The sequence below is a fragment of the Protopterus annectens genome, chromosome 11.part0, assembly GCF_019279795.1.
Source record: "Protopterus annectens isolate FY-2018-M chromosome 11.part0, PAN1.0, whole genome shotgun sequence".
Classification (NCBI taxonomy): domain Eukaryota; kingdom Metazoa; phylum Chordata; order Ceratodontiformes; family Protopteridae; genus Protopterus; species Protopterus annectens.
In genome coordinates this window covers 96,481,350-96,503,576 of record NC_056745.1, presented here as the reverse complement: position 1 = coordinate 96,503,576, position 22,227 = coordinate 96,481,350, and the positions used below count along the sequence as shown (strand labels likewise).

Here is a 22,227-nt window from a genome sequence, read left to right as displayed (position 1 = left end):
GACCCTGTCAGCACCTTTTCTACACCACCATCTGTCCATCAGCTGCAGACTGTCAGCACCCTTTCAGGTCAGACAATCAGCACCCCTCCAGGAGCTGAAGCAGGGGAACCATCCTGCAAAATGGACGGACTGCATCCACCAGCGCACAACGGTGAGTGGCAATTGTTTGCAAATAATTACTGTTCTGATCTTAAAATAATTTTAACGTCTCAGCTGCTTGTAACCGATTCAGCTGGTTTGTTTTAATCTTTATGGCATAAAAAGCGTGGGTTTAGAGAAAGGATGAAAAAAAAAAAAACAACCAAAAAAAAATCTACATTGGCTTTCAATATTCTCCACAGTGTTTATTTATAATTAAATCAATTGACTAACTCCAAGAGTATTAATCCTACGACATGCCCCCCTCCCATTTAGGGTCCGAGGTCAGGGCAATTACTTTTTACTTGACAGTGAACTGGCATCACCATCATTATTATTATCAGTAGTAATAGTCTCGTGTTCTCATTACTGCAGTCTTTTTGAACGCTTCTCGTGCCTTTTTAAATGTAATATACATTAAATAAATGAAAAAAAATATGGCGGTACTGGTGTAATAGTATAATGGTCTCTTCAGCGTGTCCAGGTCTAAGGTTAGCCCACAGAGCAAGGTTCGATCCTAAAATAGCACAGCTATGTTTAAAATGAGAAGTGCACGTTTGCACTCCCTAAGATGAAAGTGTTGAAATTGCAATTTTATTATGATTTTCAGCTTCCTGTGGAGTTCTAATCGTAATAATTAAACTTCTAAAATTAGTTCCATGCCTTACATACTAGAATAGGGGTAAGGAATATTGTATTTCGCAGATTAGTTATGATAAACTTATTATATTTTTTTCTGGCTGCAAGGCTACTTTGCTTTTGTTAGTGAACAAGTCCAGGGTCTGGACTTGGCCAAGCCTCTGATAAAACGATAGTTGCATGCCAGCTATAATCCATAACAGAGACCCTGATACAAATGATTTTTGTAATGACAGCTGGTAAAAATACGCTGTACGGTGTTATGATACTGCAAGGTTAAGTTGTTGTGGAAATGGAACGGTTAAAAGTAAGATTATTTTCTATGGTGCATCAGAACTTGTGTGGCCTGTGTAGGGATGATAGCATTGGTTGTAAATGTTATTTTCTGGGATTACCAAGGCAGGATAATAATAGGCTTACTGTAGTAGGAGAGGTCACTAGCTTCATTAATTCAATCAGCTTTGGTAAAACTGCTACGGGCAGTGAATCTCCTTCATTCTTTCTCTAATCATGCCAGGATGCAGAGGTTACATCTTATCTGCCTGGGTAGTCTAAAGGAACTAGAGCAAAGATTTGCTAACAAGGCAACTGCATTCTACATTTCATTGCAGTTTTCCTAGTAATAGATCACAGTGCTGCATAACCGTGTGTATGTTTGGTAAGGTTCATTTTTTGGACTAAATTGTATGGCTTAAAGTATCACGTTGTCACTGTTAAAGAGACTATGTAAGGCAATGAAAGCACAATTATATTTTAGGGCCATGCTTCTCAACTGCCCTGAGTTTTGTTGAATAGAATGTCCAGATTTTTGCATCATATTTTTGTCTATTCCTCATAAAATAATTGGTTTTCTAACAAATCATTGAGGGTTGAAATCAGCAGATAACAGACATTTCCGTTTAAGATTGGTCATACATTTCAATTGTATTTCATTATGAGGAACATTCTTCACTTTGAGTCTTAAGACATTGAAAGGGTCTGTCACTCATTCAGTGTTAACAATATTTCAATTGATATCTATGCTAAATAATACCAAATCATATTAATTAATCAAAAGATCTTTTCATAAACCTAAAGTAACATTTTAACCATCTTTTGAGCTTCCTAGTTGAAGTTGTCAGTAAATTATTACTCTGTGTTCAACATTTTGTCCATTTGTTCCACGTTATGACAAGGAAGGTTCCACATGTTGAAGATGGATGGTTGTGAACTATACATCGATCATGCTATTAGAAAAAAATGTTATTCGAGCAACATTCTAAGCTTATAAAAAAATACTTAAGCTCTGTCCCCAATTTTGGAGCTTTCTCCCCCACTCCTCTATTTCTGGCTTTGTCCAGAATACTTGTACTAACAGGTGAAAGGTATGGAGGTAGCCCAAGAGTTTCATTCTGATAGTTGACTTATTTGTTATGTGTCATGACAGCTTTTTTGCAATAATGAAACCAGGGACTCTAGGATAGAACTACCTGGCATTTAATTTCTTTAATCACCCAATGGTGCTGATAACTAGATGTAACTTCTCTACAATTGCAGGCAGCTATATCATTCAAATAGCATCTATACATGGAAAATAAAGATAAGTATTATCGTATCTAACCATATTTGTATTTTACATAGGAACTGTGTTCCCTGTTCCATGTTAACACTTAATGCTATTGCATTTTTCACATGAAAAATTATCACATACATTTTCATTGTTGATATGAAACTATCCTTAAAATGAGAGGCAAAAACAAGTATGCCCTGCCATAATTATATTGTCACGCTAGAGATAATTGATAGAAAGAAATAAGCCTCATCCTTTCTGGCAGCCCCACTACATTAGTCCATAATGTTAACTTACATTCTGTTTTCAGTACAGGAAGCTCCATACTTAAAAAATGAATCATTCTAGTTTGCTTAGGTGACTGGCTGTTATTGAATCTGTATTTATGTTACTGGCGACCATACATAAGCCATTTCATGACTGCATAGAATTTGCTCAACTAGCTTTCAGAACACTGGCCAAGCTTTCAAATAGCACAGACGCCCCAGACTATATGCATGTAAATGCTAGCTGGAGCACTTCACCCCAGTAACTCACCCTCCCTTTCTCCCTGCCCAGGCTTATTCTTCTGTCAGTAAGGGGGATGCTGCCAACAATGTACAAACTTAAACCGAACAAAGAAAATACAAGGATACCGAGTAATGTGAGAGCATTATTTTCTCCAGACAAATATTTTAATCCACAGAGTCTCCACTTTCATGGCTTTCTACTCTAGTTTAGGTCTATCATGAGCATTTACAGAGTGGCAGCCCAATGTGCCATCAGAACTCTGTGTAATTGTACTAGTACCCCTTCATGTGCTTATATGTGCAGGTGTGTTTGTGTTTTAATATTCTGGAACATTTAAGAAGTTTTGCACAATGTGGCACTGAGCATATATATGTGTGCATTGAATGATACAAAACATATATTATGTGTGGGTCATAACAACTACATACACACCATGCACGTAACTGCCATTGTACTTTTTGTATCAGCAACAGTGGCCATGTTTCATAATAATTGTTAAAAGGTGACTGTAAGTGCTAGTTTACACAGTTGTGCAAGCAAAAATAGAAGTTGACATACATCCATTACAGTTATGGAAAAGCTTCTGTTTAGTTGAGCACAGTGTGATCTTCTTTATGTGATTTATTACTTATATTAGAGATATTCACTATTACACCTTAACACTGTAGTTCACTGGTGGTCTCTATACTATTTTATTGCACTTTCTAAACTTCATGTTGTTATTCATGCATAAATAAAATTTGATTGTGCAATCACATTGTGTCTGGCATACAAGGCATCCTCTGACCCATGACTGATGGATTGACTTCCCAATTGCAAGTCAAATGGCATCAGAAATACATGGTCTATGGATCTAAACCTCATCTGCAACATCAACAGAATGGTTTGTAGAGGCAGGTATATCTGACAGAGGATACCACTTCTGTGGAAAAAGACTCACATCCATGTAAAACAAAGTTCAGCCCTGTCCATATCGAAGGCTGGCCAGATACAAATACATTATTATTACACAGTCTTGAGTTACAAAATGTTAATCTTCATAAGAAAATAAAAATGTATGAAAATGTAACCAAAATCTTGTTTTCCCATTTAATAAATGAGTATGCTGTTGAAAAACAATACAAGGAAGTCAAACAGTGGCCATTTGGAAAGATGTGCCATGCAAGAAGTATTAATGTTTTTGAAGTTCATAGGTCAGTACTAGGCTAGCTGTCCTTTTGGGCCATTTTAAGCCTAGCCAGTCTCCCTTTTTGTCCTCAAAATAACCTATCCCATTTGGTTATAGATTGGCCTTACCCATCCCATGTTTGATAATTATATATTAACCTTAATGAGAATAGCTGGGAGTATATAATAGATAAATTCAGGGCAACTGTGTATGGAATAAATGATTTAGGAGTTGCCTCTGTTCATTAGTAGTATAGGGGATAGTCCTGGGGTTAAATTTTCTGCTTTCCATTCACATATCTAACTTACTTTTCAATATGGTCAAGATGAACTTTGTTTTATATAGACGGGGGAGTCTTTTTCCATAGCAATGCTATCCTCTGCAAGATGTACCTGTCCCTCCAAACCATTCTATTAATGTTGCAGAAGAGGTTTAGATCCCTAAACCAAATATTTCTGATGCCATTTGACTTGCTGATGTGCAGTAAATCCATCAGTAATGGGTCAGAGGATGCCTTGCATGCCATACATGTCACCTCTTAGCAGTCTGTAGGATATTGAATGCAGTGACAGGGCTTTGAGTTGGTCCATGTAGGACATGTTGTTTAGGCCTTTTATCCTTTTAGTAAGATATTTTTGTGAGAATTCCAGTTGTTGCATGTGTGTTGACAGATACATGCCAAAGGGGACATTATATTCAATGATTAACCCAATCAGGGCTCGGTAAAGGGAGACAATGACATCCCTAGATCTAGACACAATCCCTTTGTTGATAAGACATGCAATATAGAAGGACTTTTCTTCAACAATGGACACATGTTGGTCAAAAATAAGGTCACGGTCCACATAAGTTCCCAAATCCTGAACAACTAGGTTAATTCTTAGGGGCGTATTTTCAATGTGGTAGTTCCATATGTTAGATGACTTCCCAAAGGATACATTAATGCATTTTTGCCATTTAGTTTCAGTCCATGATTTTGGCACCAGATATTCAGTTGAGGCAAACCTTTCTGCGGGATGGCTAAGTCATTTGAGGATTCATTGTCTGCTCTTAGCTTGCAGTTATCTGCAAACTTAATCAGTCAGAGCCCTTTGGTACTGGAAGTATTTAGAAGTGAAGTAAAGCTTTTTTTTTCTTCTATCTGTGCATCTGCTCCTGAGATAACATAAACCAGCTGAGGGTAGCTGCAACTCAGAATATGTAGCAGATGCTACTTGAGCCTAGTTATGGACTCAGACTCAAAAGTACAGCATACAGTGCTGGTGATGCCTCCCCATAAAGGTGGGCCTACTACCGATACAGGAACCTATTAACCCCTCTGCCTGATGTGTCTCATTTGTAAGGCCATGGAACACATTACAGCAGAATTGATTAACACAGACATTAAAAATTTCATTAGGCTGGATCCACAGCAATTTGGTTTTGTAAAAGGTAGATCCTGTCTAATGAACCTGGGTAACATCTTGAAGAAGGTAACACAAGCTATTGACTATGGTCACACTGTACACACAGCTTAACTCAATTTGGCAAGCCATTTGACACTATCCCCATGACAGAATAATTAATAAACCAAATACATTACAAACATATCCTTATATGGTAAGATAGATAAGTAAATTGTCAAAAAGACAGAACCCACAAGGTGTTGGTGGCAGGGCCAGCATCAGAGAGCATGAAGGTGACCAGTGGTGTCCAACAGGGTGCAGTGCTAGGGCTGCTTTTGTTCAGTATTTATTGCAGACTAAAAACCAAAAACCCATGGGTAACAAAGTCTGGAGATGACTGCAAACTGGAGTCAATATCAAATCTGTGTCTGACACAGAAGCCCACCAGCAGGAACTTACACTTATAAATGCCTGGTGTAGTGAAAATGGGCTTAAAATGAATGCTAAAACATGTAACAGCATCACATTTGGCAGGCAAACCATCCCACTGGTATATAGCACTGACAATACCTGATTTCAAAATGAAAATGTAGTTACAGACCTGGGTATATGGGTTGAAAATTCCCTATCCTTTGACAACTATGTACCAACAGTTGTCAGGTAAGCCTTCTACTTGGCACAGCCGATCACCAAGGGAATATTGTCCAGATCAAAAGAGGTTATTGTCCTATTTTATTCAGCACTGATCAGACTAATTTTGAATATAATACCCCTTTGGATTGTACCTCACAAGACACATCAAACAGTTGGTAAGACTCCAACTGAAGAATTGCATATGTTTAAAATCCCAAAGCTACCAGAAAAGACTAGAAGCAGTGTCTTTATTTTCTGTGCCTTACAGGCTCCACAGAGGACACCTCTGTCTTTCCTTCTGAGCAATAAGGGTCTCAGTAGTCCAGGACCTCTTATACCTTCATAAATCAAACAGTCTCACAAATATCAGAACATGAGATCTTCTCCTGCTTCAGCAGATAAATAAAACAAGGAGGAGATACAGATTCATTATTCTTCATCACCTTCAGCTCTGGAATAGACTCCACCTGCAGATAATACAATTTTATACACTATCAGCCTTCAAAAGGGACCAGAATAATTGGCTGGGTATTCATAAATTCACCTTGGGCATCAGTGGCATAGCCATCCCCAAGAAGAGAAGTTAAGCCTAAGGTGAAAACTGGTAAGGAGTAGTGATTACAAGACTCAGCATCCTTGAACTGCCAATGATTCCCATGATATACTTCCCTTCTTCCAAAATAATTGGGGTAGTATGGCAGGGAGCATCTGGCAGCGTGCCATGAAAGCTGTTTTCATTTATGCCCCCCTGGTATGACACCAGGGACAGAGCCTGAACTGGAGACTTGGACGCTATGTTTGCATTTCCTGTATCTACAGGACTACTACGTCACATGTAGATAATGTGATTCAGAAACACCCACTGCTAATGATTGCCATTTCTTGTCCTCAGTGTACTCCAGATTTACCCAAGCGTGTTGTGCAGTTTGGACAATAACTGAATATGCAAAGCTCACAACTCCGCCTGTATGTCAGAACTAGTATTACATGTATCCTGCCTTCAGTACAGTCCCTGACCTACAGGTGAAGCTAAATAAAAACCAAGAAGCAAGTATATAACTCAAAATCAATTTATGTTAGCGCTTTCATTCACAGCTAGTGTATGAACTTCTTCAGATAAAATATTAAAATACAATTCAAATATATATAGAGCATCAATCATGACATCATAAAAGCCATTAGTATTTAAAGCTACAAACCTTTCCCAAAGCAGACCTATACCAAATTTGGCCAAATACAATATTAAACACTAAAAATAAAATTTCAAAACATTATAATCAACAACTTTATATATATATATATATATATATATACATACATACATACATGTATATATATATATATATATATATATATATATATATATATATATATATATATTTTTTTTTTTTTTTTTTTAATTTTATTTATTTGCAGTTTGTTTTCCAGGATAGTCCATTGGGCTAAAAGCAGCCCATTTTCAATTGAGTCCTGGGGAGAAAAGCTCCAGAGAAATACAAATACATAGTACAGAAAGAGCACAAATCCATAATATACATTTCAATTAAATGTTAAATACATATTTTGTATAATACAAACCCATATTGCACAATTCAAAGAGATGTTACATAACAAAGAAATAAAAAAGATTTTCATTAGGAAAATTACGTCAGGTTAATTCAGTAAGTAGTAGTTTTTTTTTTGTTTTGTATTTTTTAGGGAATTACAATGAGGTAATTTTTTAGGCATTGGTCGAATATTTCCCAAGGAATGTAAAACTTTAGGAGGTAGTGACAGGCAACAAAGTTTGGAAAATTAGGAAGAAAGTGTGGTAGGATGAGAGCAAGAGGATTTCCATTGTGAAGTAAGGTGCGAGTGCAGTGAGGACCCCCTCCCTCCCAATATCTCTTTTTACTTGGTCAATAACTGAATAATGAAAGTAATGCCCATGATTTTCACCATGGGCACTACTTTCATTATTCAGTTATTGACCAAGTAAAAAGAGATATTTGGGGGTCCTTGGCCTCTCCGACTGGAAGAGAGAAAACTCTCTTGGCAACCAAAACTGAATGCATATGCCTATCCAGGACTAAACTAAATGATCAATGCTCTCTAAAATTAATTTTAAAACTTAAATATATGGAAAGATGGCACTTTTGTTTCTTGTTGCAGATTTATAGGTTTATATATATATATATATATATATATATATATATATATATATATATATATATAAATTTGTTGATTATAATGTTTTGAAATTTTATTTTTAGTGTTTAATATTGTATTTGGCCACATTTGGTATAGGTCTACTTTGGGAAGGGTTTGTAGCTTTAAATGCTGATGGCTTTTATGATGTCATGACTGATGCTCTATATATATATATTTGAATTGTATTTTAATATTTTGTCTGAAAATGTTCATGCACTAGCTGTGAATGAAAGCCCTAACATAAACTGATTATATACTTGCTTCTTGGTTTTTATTTTATCCATTTGTTGTTCGGTTGTTATTCAGTTTCATACAGGTGAAGCTGCCAACCATGAAATTGTCCAGCAGCAGGGCAAAATGCCATCTGTATGTTGGTTTTAGAGTGGATGTATAACAGCTATAGACCCTGTCCTTTGTGCATTGTGACATATATATATATATATATATATATATATATATATATATATATATATATATATATACATATATACAAAATAAGGGAATGTTGTGGGTTGCCCTATAAAAGGGCAGTTAAAACTTGTTAAAAAAAGGTTGGAGCTGCTCTCTGTGTACCAAAGGGAATAGTTCATAAAGAATACTATTACCAATGTAGGAGAACCTAGACACCCCTCCAGGTGTTATCCGCCTGCTGCACAGATGTCTCTGTAGGTGGGAACTGGTACTGCAGGCATGTAGGCCATACACCTGTTAATGCCTGCACTGTCATTTCCCACTTACAAGTGGAACGTTCCATATAACGCAGTTACCCATTGATAGCAATAAGTTATACCATTCATTAAAATTTGTAGTGGTGTTTGCAAAGTGACAGTGCAAATATTAAAAGACTGCTCCTGGATCCCTCCTTTGCCTAGATTGCTTGCAAATCATAGAGTTTTCATTTGGGATTAAGCTTAGTATAAATCTGTTTTGGATTCTAGCATTTTGTAACAGACCTTTCTAGCAGCACCCAGAATGACAAGTATAATGGGGTTTATTTATTGTTCATTGTCTTGTCCATATATTCTAGCTTAAAGAGGACTCTAAAGTGCATGCAGATCATATAAATGTTACTGATTCTTTTTCCCATGTGGTAGGATGTCTTTATTCTTGAAATTCGGAAGCAAGGAGTTCCCAGACTGTTTCCGTGGTTATCCACACTTCCTCATTCTGCATGCTCTGCACTAGGTTTGGCATGTTAAATATGGCTTGTTGAGAAATAATGATTATATTTTCAGAAGATGTGTTCCTTTTATTATATCCTACATAAAACAAAATGCTGAAATGAGTCGCAAATTGGTGAAATGGCAGGTTTCTTTAGTAATCCTTTCAGCGTAGGAAACAGTCCTCTGGAACGCAATACAGTACTGCAAAATTCTGGAACAATACAGACAAAACACATCATATAGAAAGACAGATACTTTCTTTGCTATATTGTCTAACAATCTGATGATCTTAAATATGTGGGTGGTGGAGGGGGCATGTGTGTGTGTGTGTGTGTGTGTGTGTGTGTGTGTGTGTGTGTGTGTGTGTGTGTGTGTGTGTGTGTGTGTGTGTGTGTGTGTGTCTCTGCGTGTGTATGTTTGCTGCATGCACATGTTCAAAGTTCTGTATGCCATTTACAAAAGGAAGTGCATAGACAAATTCATCCACACAAACACATGTAAGTGTATATACACACATAGGCATGTACTCTCTTCATAAGTTAAAAGAAATAAACACAATCGTGCATGCATATCCTTACAGCCAAGTCTTAGAATTTTTTTAGCAACCTGATTAACAAACATCAATAACCTCAAAAGAAAATATTATTTTACAAGTTTGATTATTTTATTTTTGTTTTATTTTATTTGCAGTTGGTTTACCAGGATAGTCCATTGGGCCTAAAAGAACCCGTTTTCAATGGAGTCCTGGGGAGAAAAGCTCCAAAAACAAACAAACAGACTAGGTACATACAATAGAAAAGCTCCAAAAACAAACAACAAACAGACTAGGTACATACAATAGATTACTAATGATAATTATACAAATGTAAAAAAGTAATATAAACATTGATTTCGAATTTGAGATACATTCAAACAATACAATCTTGTGAAAAAAAAATGTGAGGTGTTTGGGCTTTGAAGAAGTAATATTGCTTTGTCATACAGAGTAGTTATTTTGTCATACAGAGTAGTTATTTTGTAGGGAGCATTAGCTATATAAGGTATAGTCAAATGACATTGAGAATGAATGGAAGATGAAGATTACCATATTTTTATGAGGGGTGGGAGCAAGAGCATTCCCATTGAGACTTTAGATGTATGTGAAGAGATTTTTTGAACATGTAATGATTGGAGATGGTGCGAATGGATGGTGGGAGTGAGTTCCAAAGACGAGCTAGGTTAAAGGATAGTAAGTTTTTGCCTGGGGGATGAGTTGGTTTATGTAATTCTAATAGGTTTTGATTGTTTGACCTTAAGACTCTATCAGGTAGGTGCATCTTAAAAGCAGAAGACAGGGAGGGACAAAGAGAGGGGTTGTTAATGAGCTTATGGGCTAGGGTTAGCTGAGTATAGTTGAGATGATTTGGTAGTTCAAGCCAATTTAGTTTTTGGAGAGACGAACAGTGGTGGGTGGAAGACTTGTGGCTGTTAGCGAACTTGGCGATTTTGTTGTAGCAAGAGGAACGTTGTTTTTTTAGAGAGGACTGAAGATTAGTTAGGAGTGGTGCTCCATAGAGAAGGGAGGGAATAAGAAAGGAAGAAGAGAGAGTGATTTTAGAGGTCCTTGTGAGGTACTGATTTTGACGGTAGAGCATACCTAGTTTTTGATGGGTTTTTTTAATATTTAGTTGTAGATGGGAGTTGAAATTAAGCTGGTTATCAATTTGGACACCAAGTAACTTGGTTTCAGACACCAGTTCTAGAAATGAGTTATTTTGACTAGTAATCAAGAATGTGTCTATATCGAAGGGGGTAGTTTTAGAGGGGGTAAATACCATTAGTTTAGTTTTGGAGGCATTGAGAGCTAGATGGTTTATTTTCATCCAATGCTCAGTAATTGAGAAAGCTTCTTGTGTAAGCTTTTGGAGCATGGGGGTAGATGTGGCAGAGCAGATAATGGTAGAATCGTCAGCCTATTGGATGATGTTTGAGAATGGGATAGATTTGCGGAAATCATTTATAAATATATTAAAGAGAAGAGGACCAAGTATGGAGCCTTGGGGAACTCCGGTGGGGGTACTAAGAAAAGAGGAAGTGGCCTTTTTCCATTTTACAGCTTGGTATCTATTTGATAAGTAGCTGGAGAACCAGTTCACAGAGGACAGAGAAAGGTTAAGTTTGGAAAGTTTAGTTAAGAGCAGGCTGTGTGAGATAGTGTCAAAGGCCTTAGAGAGGTCAAGTAGTAGGGTAGAAACAATTTGGCCAGAATCACGTGCTTTATTTACAGTTTCAAGATAGAAGAGGAGGGCTGTCATGGTGCTATGGATTGGCCTAAAACCATGTTGTGTAGGGGTTAGAAGGTTATTGTCTAAGAGATGTGGTAAGAGTTGAAGTTGGACACACTTTTCTAGAAGTTTAGAAATGGGGGACAGGATAGCAATGGGTCGGAAGTTGTTGACATTGCAGTTATTGCCACCTTTATGCAGAGGAATGATAAAGGCTTGTTTCCAGAGTTGGGGCACTGTACATTCTTGGATTGAGCGGTTGATTAGAATGCTTATGGGATAGGCAATTGCTTCAGCAGCTATGCTTAGGAAGTAAGAGGGGATGTTATCAGGTGCATTAGTGCAAGGCTTCAATTTCTGAAGGAGTTTCTTTATTGTAGAAGTGGGTATAGGTTTTAATGAGAATAGAGCAGAGTGGAGAGAGAGAGTATTAGAGGATGGTAAGGATGATGAGGAAGGTAGAGTAGGAGAAGAGGTGGAGGATAGAGAGTGAGTAGATGGGAATGTGGAAGGAGGAGAAGTGCAGGGTGGATTGTTGGCAGGAGAGGATGGGGGTGTATTGGATAGTAAGGTGGAAGTAGGAAATGAGGAAGTTAGTTTGCTAATAGATTCAACGAAAAAGGAGTTAAATTGAGTAGCTAAGTCTAAATCTGGAGCATTTGGGTCAGGGGTGGGGGTGTGTGGTTTGCTTGTGTTAAGGAGGGTAGAGATTCCTTTCCAGAATTTCTGTGCATTTGTTTTATTATTGTTTTGGAGAGTAAGGAAGTAATTTTGTCTATCTGAGATAATAAGCTTTTTTACTTTATTTCGAAGGGTTCTGTATTCAATGTGGGGTTCAGTGGTCTTTCTTTTCTGATAAAGTGCCCAGGCTTTATCTCTAAGGCGCATGGTAGCTAGTGTTTTTTTGGTTAGCCAGGGGGCGGAATTATTTTTTATTCTCTTTGTCCTTAAAGGGGCTTGGGAGTCTAGTATTTTTAAGAATGTAGAGTTGAAGTGGGCAACTGCGTCTTCTAAGGGTAATGTCCTTAGATTATTCCAGTTAATTGCTTTAAGAGAATTTCAAAAGGTTATTGTGTTAAAATTTTTGTGGTTGCGGGTAGTAACATAATTGTGGGTGCTGTAAGAGATACAGGGGAGTCGGTGAGTGAAGATGGGCATGTGATCGCTTAGAGGGTCAGAAAGAGTACCACTGTCAGAATAATAGTGGGGATGTAAAACTAGAATCCAATCTAGAATACTGCCACAGGAGAGGTTTTTAGATGGACGTGTTACAGTGTTGATTAGCTGGGAAAAATTATATAGGTTGATGTTAAGGGGGTTAGTTGGAGACTGAATGGAGGCCCAGTTGATATTTACATCTCCTAAGATTATGGTTTCATTACCGATGTTGTTGGAGGGCCAGGAGAGGATATCTTCAAGTGTGGAGATATTATCCCCTGGGGGGATATAGAGGGATGCTAGACATATGTGTTTATGCTTATTGACTTGAAGGAGAGTGAGGAGTAATTCAACATTGTTAAAGTGTGGAATAGGTTTGTTATAGGGAGTAATTAGTAAGGAGGTTGAGAATAGGAGAGCTACACCACCGCCTTTTTTGTGGGACCTGTCTTTCCTAATGGTAGAGTAGTTAGGTGGAATTATTTCAGAGTCTTTTATATAGGGTTTTAGCCATGTTTCTGAGATAGATAGGATGTCAGGTTTGTTATGTGTGAGCCAGGCATGGAGGGTTGCAACTTTGTTGACTATACTTTGGGAGTTTAATGAAGTAAGTGATAGAGGCTTGCATATGGTGGTGGAGGTGGAGGGGCCTGGGTTGGGATGGATATCACCTGATAGGAGACTGGTAACCAGACGAAGGATATGGTTAGAGAGGTAATTGAGCAATTTAGTAAAAGGATTGGGTTCTGTTGTGATGGTGAAGGGGTTTCTGGTTGCTATGGGGATGGAGAGTTTCTGAGAAGTAAATACTTTGTAAGAGAAGGATAGGAGGTGTTTTATAGGATATAGATGGGGAGAAATAGATGAGTGCACATGTGAGACAGGGGAGTTTAGATGGTTAGTTATATGATAGAGTTGTGTATGGTAGCAGGTACTGGGTTGGGTGAGGTAGTGAAGATAGGAAAGTTTAAGAAGTAGTAGTAGTAAAATAGAGATGGATGACAGTTTTAAAAGCATGTTGATTAAGGTTACTTGGTGGTATAATGTTGTAATTGTATTATGTATGTATGTAAAGATTATTATACCAGGATACGGTGGTAAAGACCTGAATAATAGTGGGGAGTATGGAGTTAAGTAGGTTGGAGGTGGTGGGGTTGTAGGGGTTGGTGTTAGAGGGAGAAAGAAGATCAGTTATTTGAGTTAGAATTTAGACTTGGAGTCTTGATAGTGTAGTTTTAGAAGTGGGTGTGGTAACAAGAAGGTAATTGGGTGATACAGGGTGTGTCTAGAGTGTTGGAGGTTGATAGGTGTAGAGAGGAAGTGGGTGTGGTAACAGGAGGGATATAGCTAGAGGTGCTGGGGGCAGGTGGAATTTGGGGGCAGGGTAGGGGAGCGGAGTGAGCCCGAAGGGCGAACGGAGCGGGAAAAACCAGGAGAAGATCGAGAGCCAATCAGTGGAGCATAGATTGCAGGAGAGTAAGTTGTAACAGGGTAAGTAAGGGTTCTGGATATAGTAGGTAGAGTGGGCTATGAGTGAAGTGAGAGAAAGTGAGAAATGGAAGTAAAGGCTGAGAAAATGCAAGAAGTGAGTAAAGGAAAAGCAATAACAGTGGGGAGGGGATGCCCTCTAGTGGCTAAATGTAGAAGTGCACTAAGCCCACTGGGGCAGTAATGGACTAAAGTGGACTGAAATGAGAGGGAGCCAGTGTAGTTCAGGGAATTAGATGAGAGTGAGATTAGGGAGGCAGAGATAAGAGGGGTGTAGGCTGATTAGTACAAGGAATTAACAAACATCAATAACTTCAAAAGTAAATATTAATTTACAAATCTGATTAGTACAAGGAAAACTGGTGTGTGGAAAAATGCTTCATTTTATCAATAAACCATTCCTTCAGTAACAATGAATCATGTTAAAACTTGTAAATCACAACTATATTTTATGGCTTGTTCCTTAATTACAGAAATATCAAGCAAACCTTGGCAGTGTTAAAGCACTTTCATATGCAACATATTCATTTGTCCAGTTCCCAAACTGATTGGGGTAATATAATTATGATTGTTAACTCTTTAAATTAACAAAGTGGGTAATTTTTTACAGACACATACTATTTTGTTGGACAAACCACACCTATTACCAGTACAAAGGGATGGACTCAACTTTTTTGTCAAACCAAAAGCTTAATTTTAAAGAATATGAGCTGTATGTAGTGTCTCATGTTATGTTGGGGTGTGTCAAATGCAAAATAGCATTTTTTGCAACAACTAAAGAAAAGTTATAAAAATATGATGCCCTAAAAATCTCAGGACATGTACAATTTTTTTATGTTTTTTTCACAAGATACAGATGCCCAAATAAGGACTGTTCTGCTTAAGGACAGGTGGTAACTCTAAGTGTGGTAGAAAGCCTCAAGCGTCCTGCTTCACTTCTTCAGTTTTGATTTACAACCACTCCCCAAGTATGACATCATACTGGGGGTGAGGTCTGCCTAACAGTGCCTTACAATGCAGATGTACTGAAATTTAATGTAAGGAAGTCTTACTGCTCCAGAAAAGAGTAATGAGATTTATACTGTGATAATCAATCTCATTACCTATTCGTGACATAACCTAAGTTCTGATGAAGCCATTGCAGCCCAAATTAATCCACCTGAAACCATCTAACACTAACATTCCACCTGTAGGACAGTAGTGGTACTGCATGCATTAACCTCAAGTTCTTAGTGGAAGATAGCCAACAAAACATCCAAATAAAAGGTGAGATAATTAGACAATGCACATCATCCTGGAAGATTTTTCCACCAAGAAGGAAATGTATGGACCACTGTAGTGAAGATCTTAGTTCTATCTACTTTGATATCAGAAAGAACAGAAATGTTTTTGATATATAAAATTCTACCCCCACAAATAGGTATACTGAAATCTCTGTCATTAAATCCAGACAGAAATGCAAAGAAATCGGTAATTATATTGGCTTCAGAAAGTAGTAGCTGCACGTAGTCCCTCATTACTATAACTATTAAGGGAGCAGTTATAAATGGTCTAACAGTAAAGGAGTTAACTTGTGTGGAAGCCCACTGTGTAGCTGGGGAGAAGTATCACTGTTATTAACAATGAATTCCAGTATGGAAACAGTAACCCAAGATAAAGACTCTAGGAAAAATGTATTTGTTTTGAGTATAACAATGATCATGTAATTAATGTTATAGATATATCCAGCCGAACCAGTGTGTTGAATGCGTGCAGTTACACAGAGTCAGAAATACATGAGCATCAAAACAAAGCATGATTTACAAGAACCCCACCAAGTTATTGATGCATTCCATTTTGGAGATTTGTAAAATGTAGAGTGCAGGATATCTTTATATGTTTATGACTACAGCCCTGAGTGAGTTACAAATGCCTTATGAACAAATCTCTCATCAAGAAATGATTTCATCTCTAATAACAATTTAATTACTGTATGGTGTTAGATGCTTAATAAATGATGAATTATATAGTGATGTAACTGGTTATGAGTGGAATATTTTTTATCAAGGCTGTTTGAGTTCTAATACCATTAAACTAAAATGTCTGTACATAATCAAATCCTTCCTTACTTACAGTATTAGAATTATTCCATACAGGAGCATGTTTACATTATTAGATCTACCATGCAAGTGGTTGTGCATGTCCTTGAGGTCATCCAGTGCAGAATCTCCACCTGGGGGGCAGACTGGAGAATGCAAGCATGAATCTTCAGGCATGATAGCCAAGACAGCAGTCATGCCTGCATCCTCCCTGTCCATAACAAGAAACAAGCTTGTGCAGCCAGTAACCTACCAGCGAATCAACTCTATTTTTAACAAAATGCACATGCTGAGCCATCCCGTCAGGACTTCAGGGAAGGCTAGCACAGCTCCCAACCACCCATGCGGTCAGTCTTAGGCCTCCCTTCTCCTTCTCCTAAAAACTGCAGTACATCTCCATCAGTATGTGAAATCATTGCTTCAGGCAGTCTGGCATCCCAAGCACTGCCTGCAGTACCTAGCCTTACATATAGGCTGAGTTTCTGCTTCACCACAACTTCCAGTTGAAGCCAATGTGTTTCTCCAAAAACTCAGCCTTGTTCATTGGCAAACCTCACCAATATACAACTCTGAAGTAATTCTGTGCAGCAAGCCAAATTCTCCTTTTAGAAGCAAGCGAGTTACAACAGAAGACAGAAAGAATGATCCAGAACCAGAAGCTAGAAAGTATAACTTTAATCGCAAGTAAAAACTTTCATGTATACAACGCTTCATCAGGCAGTGAAAAACTTACAGCCACCATTACTAAATCTTTTATACAATCGTAAAAACATGTGACATAAAATCAGTTATCAGTTATCAAAAGCAAGTGACCTAAAAATAAATTAAAATGTTAAAAAGACAACTACTTTACTTTACCCCAGTTTATAAATCTTTCAACACAGGTTCAATACTAAAGAAAAACTCATTTAATCCAGGTGGGTGATGAGCCATAAAATGCAAAATCCACTTGACTTCTTCCTTCTCAGTCTGATTTTTTAAGTCACCTGCTCTAAGCTGCGGATGATATTTTTCATTTATAAACTAATACTGTCACCATTTCCAGTCATATATGGGATACCAAAAATTAATAAATCCCTCAGCACTTCTCCCCTGCAGCCTATAGTATCAGCCAAGGGAGGGGTGACTGAATCTATTTCTAAGTTTCTGGAAGGTGAATTAAAAGTAGTTTCAGAAACATCACATAATATTGTTAAAGATAGTAATGATTTTCTTAGCTCTTTGACTGGAATAAAACCCGTGATATTATCACTTGTTATTAGGTTACCCAGGACATTGATTCTTTGTTTACATCTATCCTGAATACAGAGGGCATTGATATGTTCAGGAAATGTGTTTTGAGTCAGATAAGACAAAATTAATTGTACAAGCTTACCTATTTATAGGTCTATCAGATCCAAGAAAAACTTTGACCCAACTAAATTTCAACTTGAACTCAAATCATGTAACTGGACAAAACTAAAGTTCCTTCCCCTTGATGAGGCAGTGTCATCATTTAACAATTCATTCCTTACTATACTTGACTCAATAAGAATTAAAACTCAACTAGCACCCTGGCTAACAACAGACACCAAAACCAAAATAACAACTAGAGACAAAGCATGGGATAAATGACTACCAAACTACCCCTAGATCGTATCAAATTCCAACAACTTAGAAATGAGACTAAAAAGCCATCATACTAGATAAGAAAAATTACTTCTACAATCTGCAACATAAACATCAGAATAACCCTCAAAAGTACTGGGCAGGCATAAATAAACTTCTCCAACCACCCCAGGAACATTATCTGACAAGAGCCAAGAAGATATAGCCAATTCATTCAATACTTTCTTCACAGAAACCATCCAGTCATTAGCTAACCAACTTTCTCCTCCCCACACTTCTATAAACACTATACCCGACTCACCACTCCTTTTAACTTCCAGCCAGTGTCCACATCCTTTATCAGATCCCTTTGAAAAACTGAAGCCAACCACCCTTTCAGCCGATCTTCTGCGGCTGAATACCTGCAAATTGCTGCAGATGACCCTATCTCAATCCTAATTAACAGAACCATAACCGAGGCCTCAATCCCTCAATTTGGAAAATATCCTATGTTATTCCACTCCACAAAGGAGGTTCATCCACAGAACTATCCAACTATAGACCTAAAGCCATACTATCACCACTTGCCAAAATTATGGAAAAGTGCATGCACAACCAACTAATGCTCTATCTAACCCAAAATAAACTACAGACTCTCAACATGGATTCAGACCCCATCATAGTACAACCACTGCCCTCCTCTCTTTTACTGAAAACATTAATCTTAACCGAATAATAAAAAATATCCTCTCTTCCTGGACCTATCGAAGCCTTGATATGGTAAACCATCAGTTACTTCTATATACTTTAAAACCCTGTATCTAGATACTCCAGCCCTTGACTGGTTTCAAGCTTAGCTCACTGGGAGACAACAAGCAGTAATGTGGCAAAACAAGCTCTCCTGCCTACTACCAAATACCATAGGAGTTCCTCAAGGTTCCATATTAGGACCTCTCCTCTTTTCAGTCTTCATAAACGACATCCAAACAGTCATCCCTGAAGCCACCTAATATGTTCCAATGCCTCTCTTGCAAATCTACTAACTACCACCCAACATAGCTTCACCAAAGTCGAAAACTGGCTTGCCAACCATCTTCTGATCTTAAATCCAAACAAAACCAAGTTATTTCTCTTCTACCCAACCAATAGATCTCCGACTGAAAACTTCACTATAAAATCCAATAATGGGACCATCATCTCCCCAGACACCTATACAAAGCTATTAGGAGTAAACATTGACAATAAATTCAGATTTGATATACATATCAACCAAGCCATTAAGTCAGTCAACAAGAAACTTGGGACCCTATATAGAATTAAAGCCTAATGCCAGGGCAGCCACAGCCCTCACACCTTCTCTCTACCCTACTATATGCCTCTCCTGTCCTCACTCACCTTAACAAATCTGATCTGGCCAGGCTCTCATCCTGCTATAAATCACATTGCCAGTAGGTTTACAGGCCTACCCTACAGAACACACCACTGTACTAACCTGAAAAAGCTTGGATGGATAGAATTCCCACACCTTCTTCACCAGTCCCAACTCATAGAGGCCTTCAAAATCCTTAAACAACCTGAGAATACCCCAGCACTAAAAACTTAATGACTCCCTACTCCAATCTAAGCTGACTGCTCAGCAAACAGACTCCTTGTCCAAACAACTAAATCTCTCAACCTAGGTGGGCCAACACCACTGGTAAAATATGGAACTCTCTCCCAAATAACATCACGCTTGCAACTTCTCTAAGTCAATTCAAAATAGTCTAAAACTCCACTTCAAGTCACACTGGCTATGTCCTTGCTCAAACCCAGACTAGCTCTGTGCCATTAACTAAAACATAAACAACTAGCTAAGATGATAAGTACTTTGTATACTGTGATAAAGAAATATGTATCCTGTCTAACTCTATGTCATTATACTGCCTACCGTCCTTGCTAATATGTTATTAATGTTACATTTGTAGTAATCTCAGAAATAGTAATGGTAGCCTTGTACTTGTATGTAAATAGCCTATGTTTTTGTTAAGTTCTTTCAGCTCATTTACTGTACCTAATTATCAATGTAACTCTGTTGGAGCTTTTCTCCCCGGGCCTCCGCTGAAAAAGGACATGTATCCAGTCGGACCATCCCAGTTAACAAATGTAAAATAAAATAAATAATAATAATAAATAAATATCATTAAGTGACATGAATATAAGCTTATTATGTTCACTGCTAGAGGTGGTATTCACATATAATGTCTCTATGTTTCAGAAGCAATATTATGAACAGATTAGTGGTATGCCCATGGGTACTGCCAACATTATGATGAAGTCATGGGAAAATGACTATATTTTGTCTGATCTTACCAATGAATATTATAATAATGTTGTTTTTTACAAACGATTCGTGGATGACCTTTTCCTTATATGGACGGCCCCTTAAGCATGTTAGATGACTTTATAACTTATTTACATACAGCCATGACATTTTTAAAATTTAAGAAGTGGGTCCACTATACACAAATTGATTTTTTGGATGTGACATTGATTAAGGATGTCAAGGGCAGATCCAAATTACTTTGTATAAGAAAATGATAAAAAGGTGCATATTTGTCGAGAGACAGTATGCATCCACCTTTTGTTTTTAAAAACATTGGTAGGAATCAAATGGCTAGGGTAGCTTGATTAAACACAGAATATAATACTATGTTTACCCAGATTTATGATATATTTCTAGACTTTAGTAAGAGGGACTATCAATTAACTAAACTTCAACAGGATAAAAAAAAGGTTCTGAGTGCTAGATCATCTCTTTGAGACCTGATTTTTCTGATTAGGAGAGACTAAATAAAATAAAAGTAAAACTTTACATATAAACAGTCATAAGGCAGCAAATAGAGCTACTAGGGTTGTAGGTGTGTTTTAATGTTTGAATACACCCCAAGTCACTGATATCATTAGTAAACGTTTAATTTTGTCTCAGGTTCCTGAGTTGAGACATGTTTAAGATGAAGGTCCTATGTTTAGTTATAAGAGATCAACTACTTAAAAAAGAATTTATGCTACAAGGAGCAAATTAAGGTTAACTATCCCATAACTACAAATAATAAAATGGACACACACATATGCAATAGGTGCAATATTTGTAAATATATTTATACTAAACTATGTTCCATCCTTTAAACAATACTGTTTTTACTTTATGGGCTTACAGCACTTGTGAGACAAAAATATTGTTTATCTGGCAAAGTGCTGTAAGTGTACTGCATATTATATTGGTAAAACCAATCAAAGATTAAAAGATAGACTATGCAGTCATTTAGAGATTAAGAGAAAAGCAGAAAATAATGCTTTGTATAAGCACATATCAGATACAGATGCCACACATAGTTTTATGTTTATGATTTTGAGTGTTATGTCTATGCAACTTAGAGGAGGTGACTTAAAAAATCAGACTGATAAGGAAAAAACAAGTGGATTTTGCATTTTAGAGCTTATCACCCAACTGGATTAAATGAGTTTTTTAGTATTAAAACTGTGTTGAAAGATTTATAAAATAGGACAAAGAAAATAATTGTCTTTTTAACATTTTAATTTATTTTTAGGTCACATGATTTGATAACTGATAATTGATTTTATGTCATGTTTTTACGATTGTATAAAAGTTTTAGTAATGGTGGCTGCAAGTGTTTCACTGCCTGATGAAGCGTTGTATATGTGTAAGTTTTTACTTGCGATTAAAGTTATACTTTCTAGCTTCTGGTTCCAGATCGCTAGTTCTTTCTTCTAGTTTTGCTTTTTGGCTCATAAGGATTTATACCTCAGGTTATTTATTTATCTAGCTTAATGAGTAATAACAACAGATAACATCAGTAGTGTGTTCCCCATCAGAAGATATTCTGGATTTTAAACTGGTCTTTGGGATCTTCTGAGCAGTGTTGTTTGTCCATTGTTATGGCTTATGTTAGAAACATTGCTGGGCATCCCTGTTTGAAGTTTGAGCTCATCACAGACTGAAATGTTTTTCAGTTTTATGGGTTTTTTTCCAGAATTTGCCTTTCTTGCACATTTGTCAAACAGACTTTTGTTTCACTGACTGAAGGTTTATTATTCTGTTATTCATGTCTGAACATCACTCTGACTGGTCATATTATTGGTGTGTAGAGCTTTATTTACAATGCCCGATCAGCATACTATTAATCACACTTCTTCCAAGGAATACTTTTTATGGCTTTATGTACGTGGCCATAAATGTTTTTTTTTCATCCCATTACTTTGTGACGAATGTAGGCTCA

General features: G+C 37.2%; 1 protein-coding gene across 1 annotated transcript in view; it reads left to right on the top strand.

Annotated features, from left to right (window-relative positions):
- The window catches only part of LOC122815187 (anoctamin-2-like), a 2,140,961-nt gene that overhangs the window by 358 nt on the left and 2,118,376 nt on the right, over positions 1-22,227 (top strand). The window contains exon 1 of the mRNA XM_044087470.1: positions 1-151. This exon is cut by the window's left edge and continues 358 nt beyond it. Within this exon, the coding sequence (XP_043943405.1) occupies positions 1-151 (151 nt within the window). The remainder of the gene's footprint in view (positions 152-22,227) is intronic.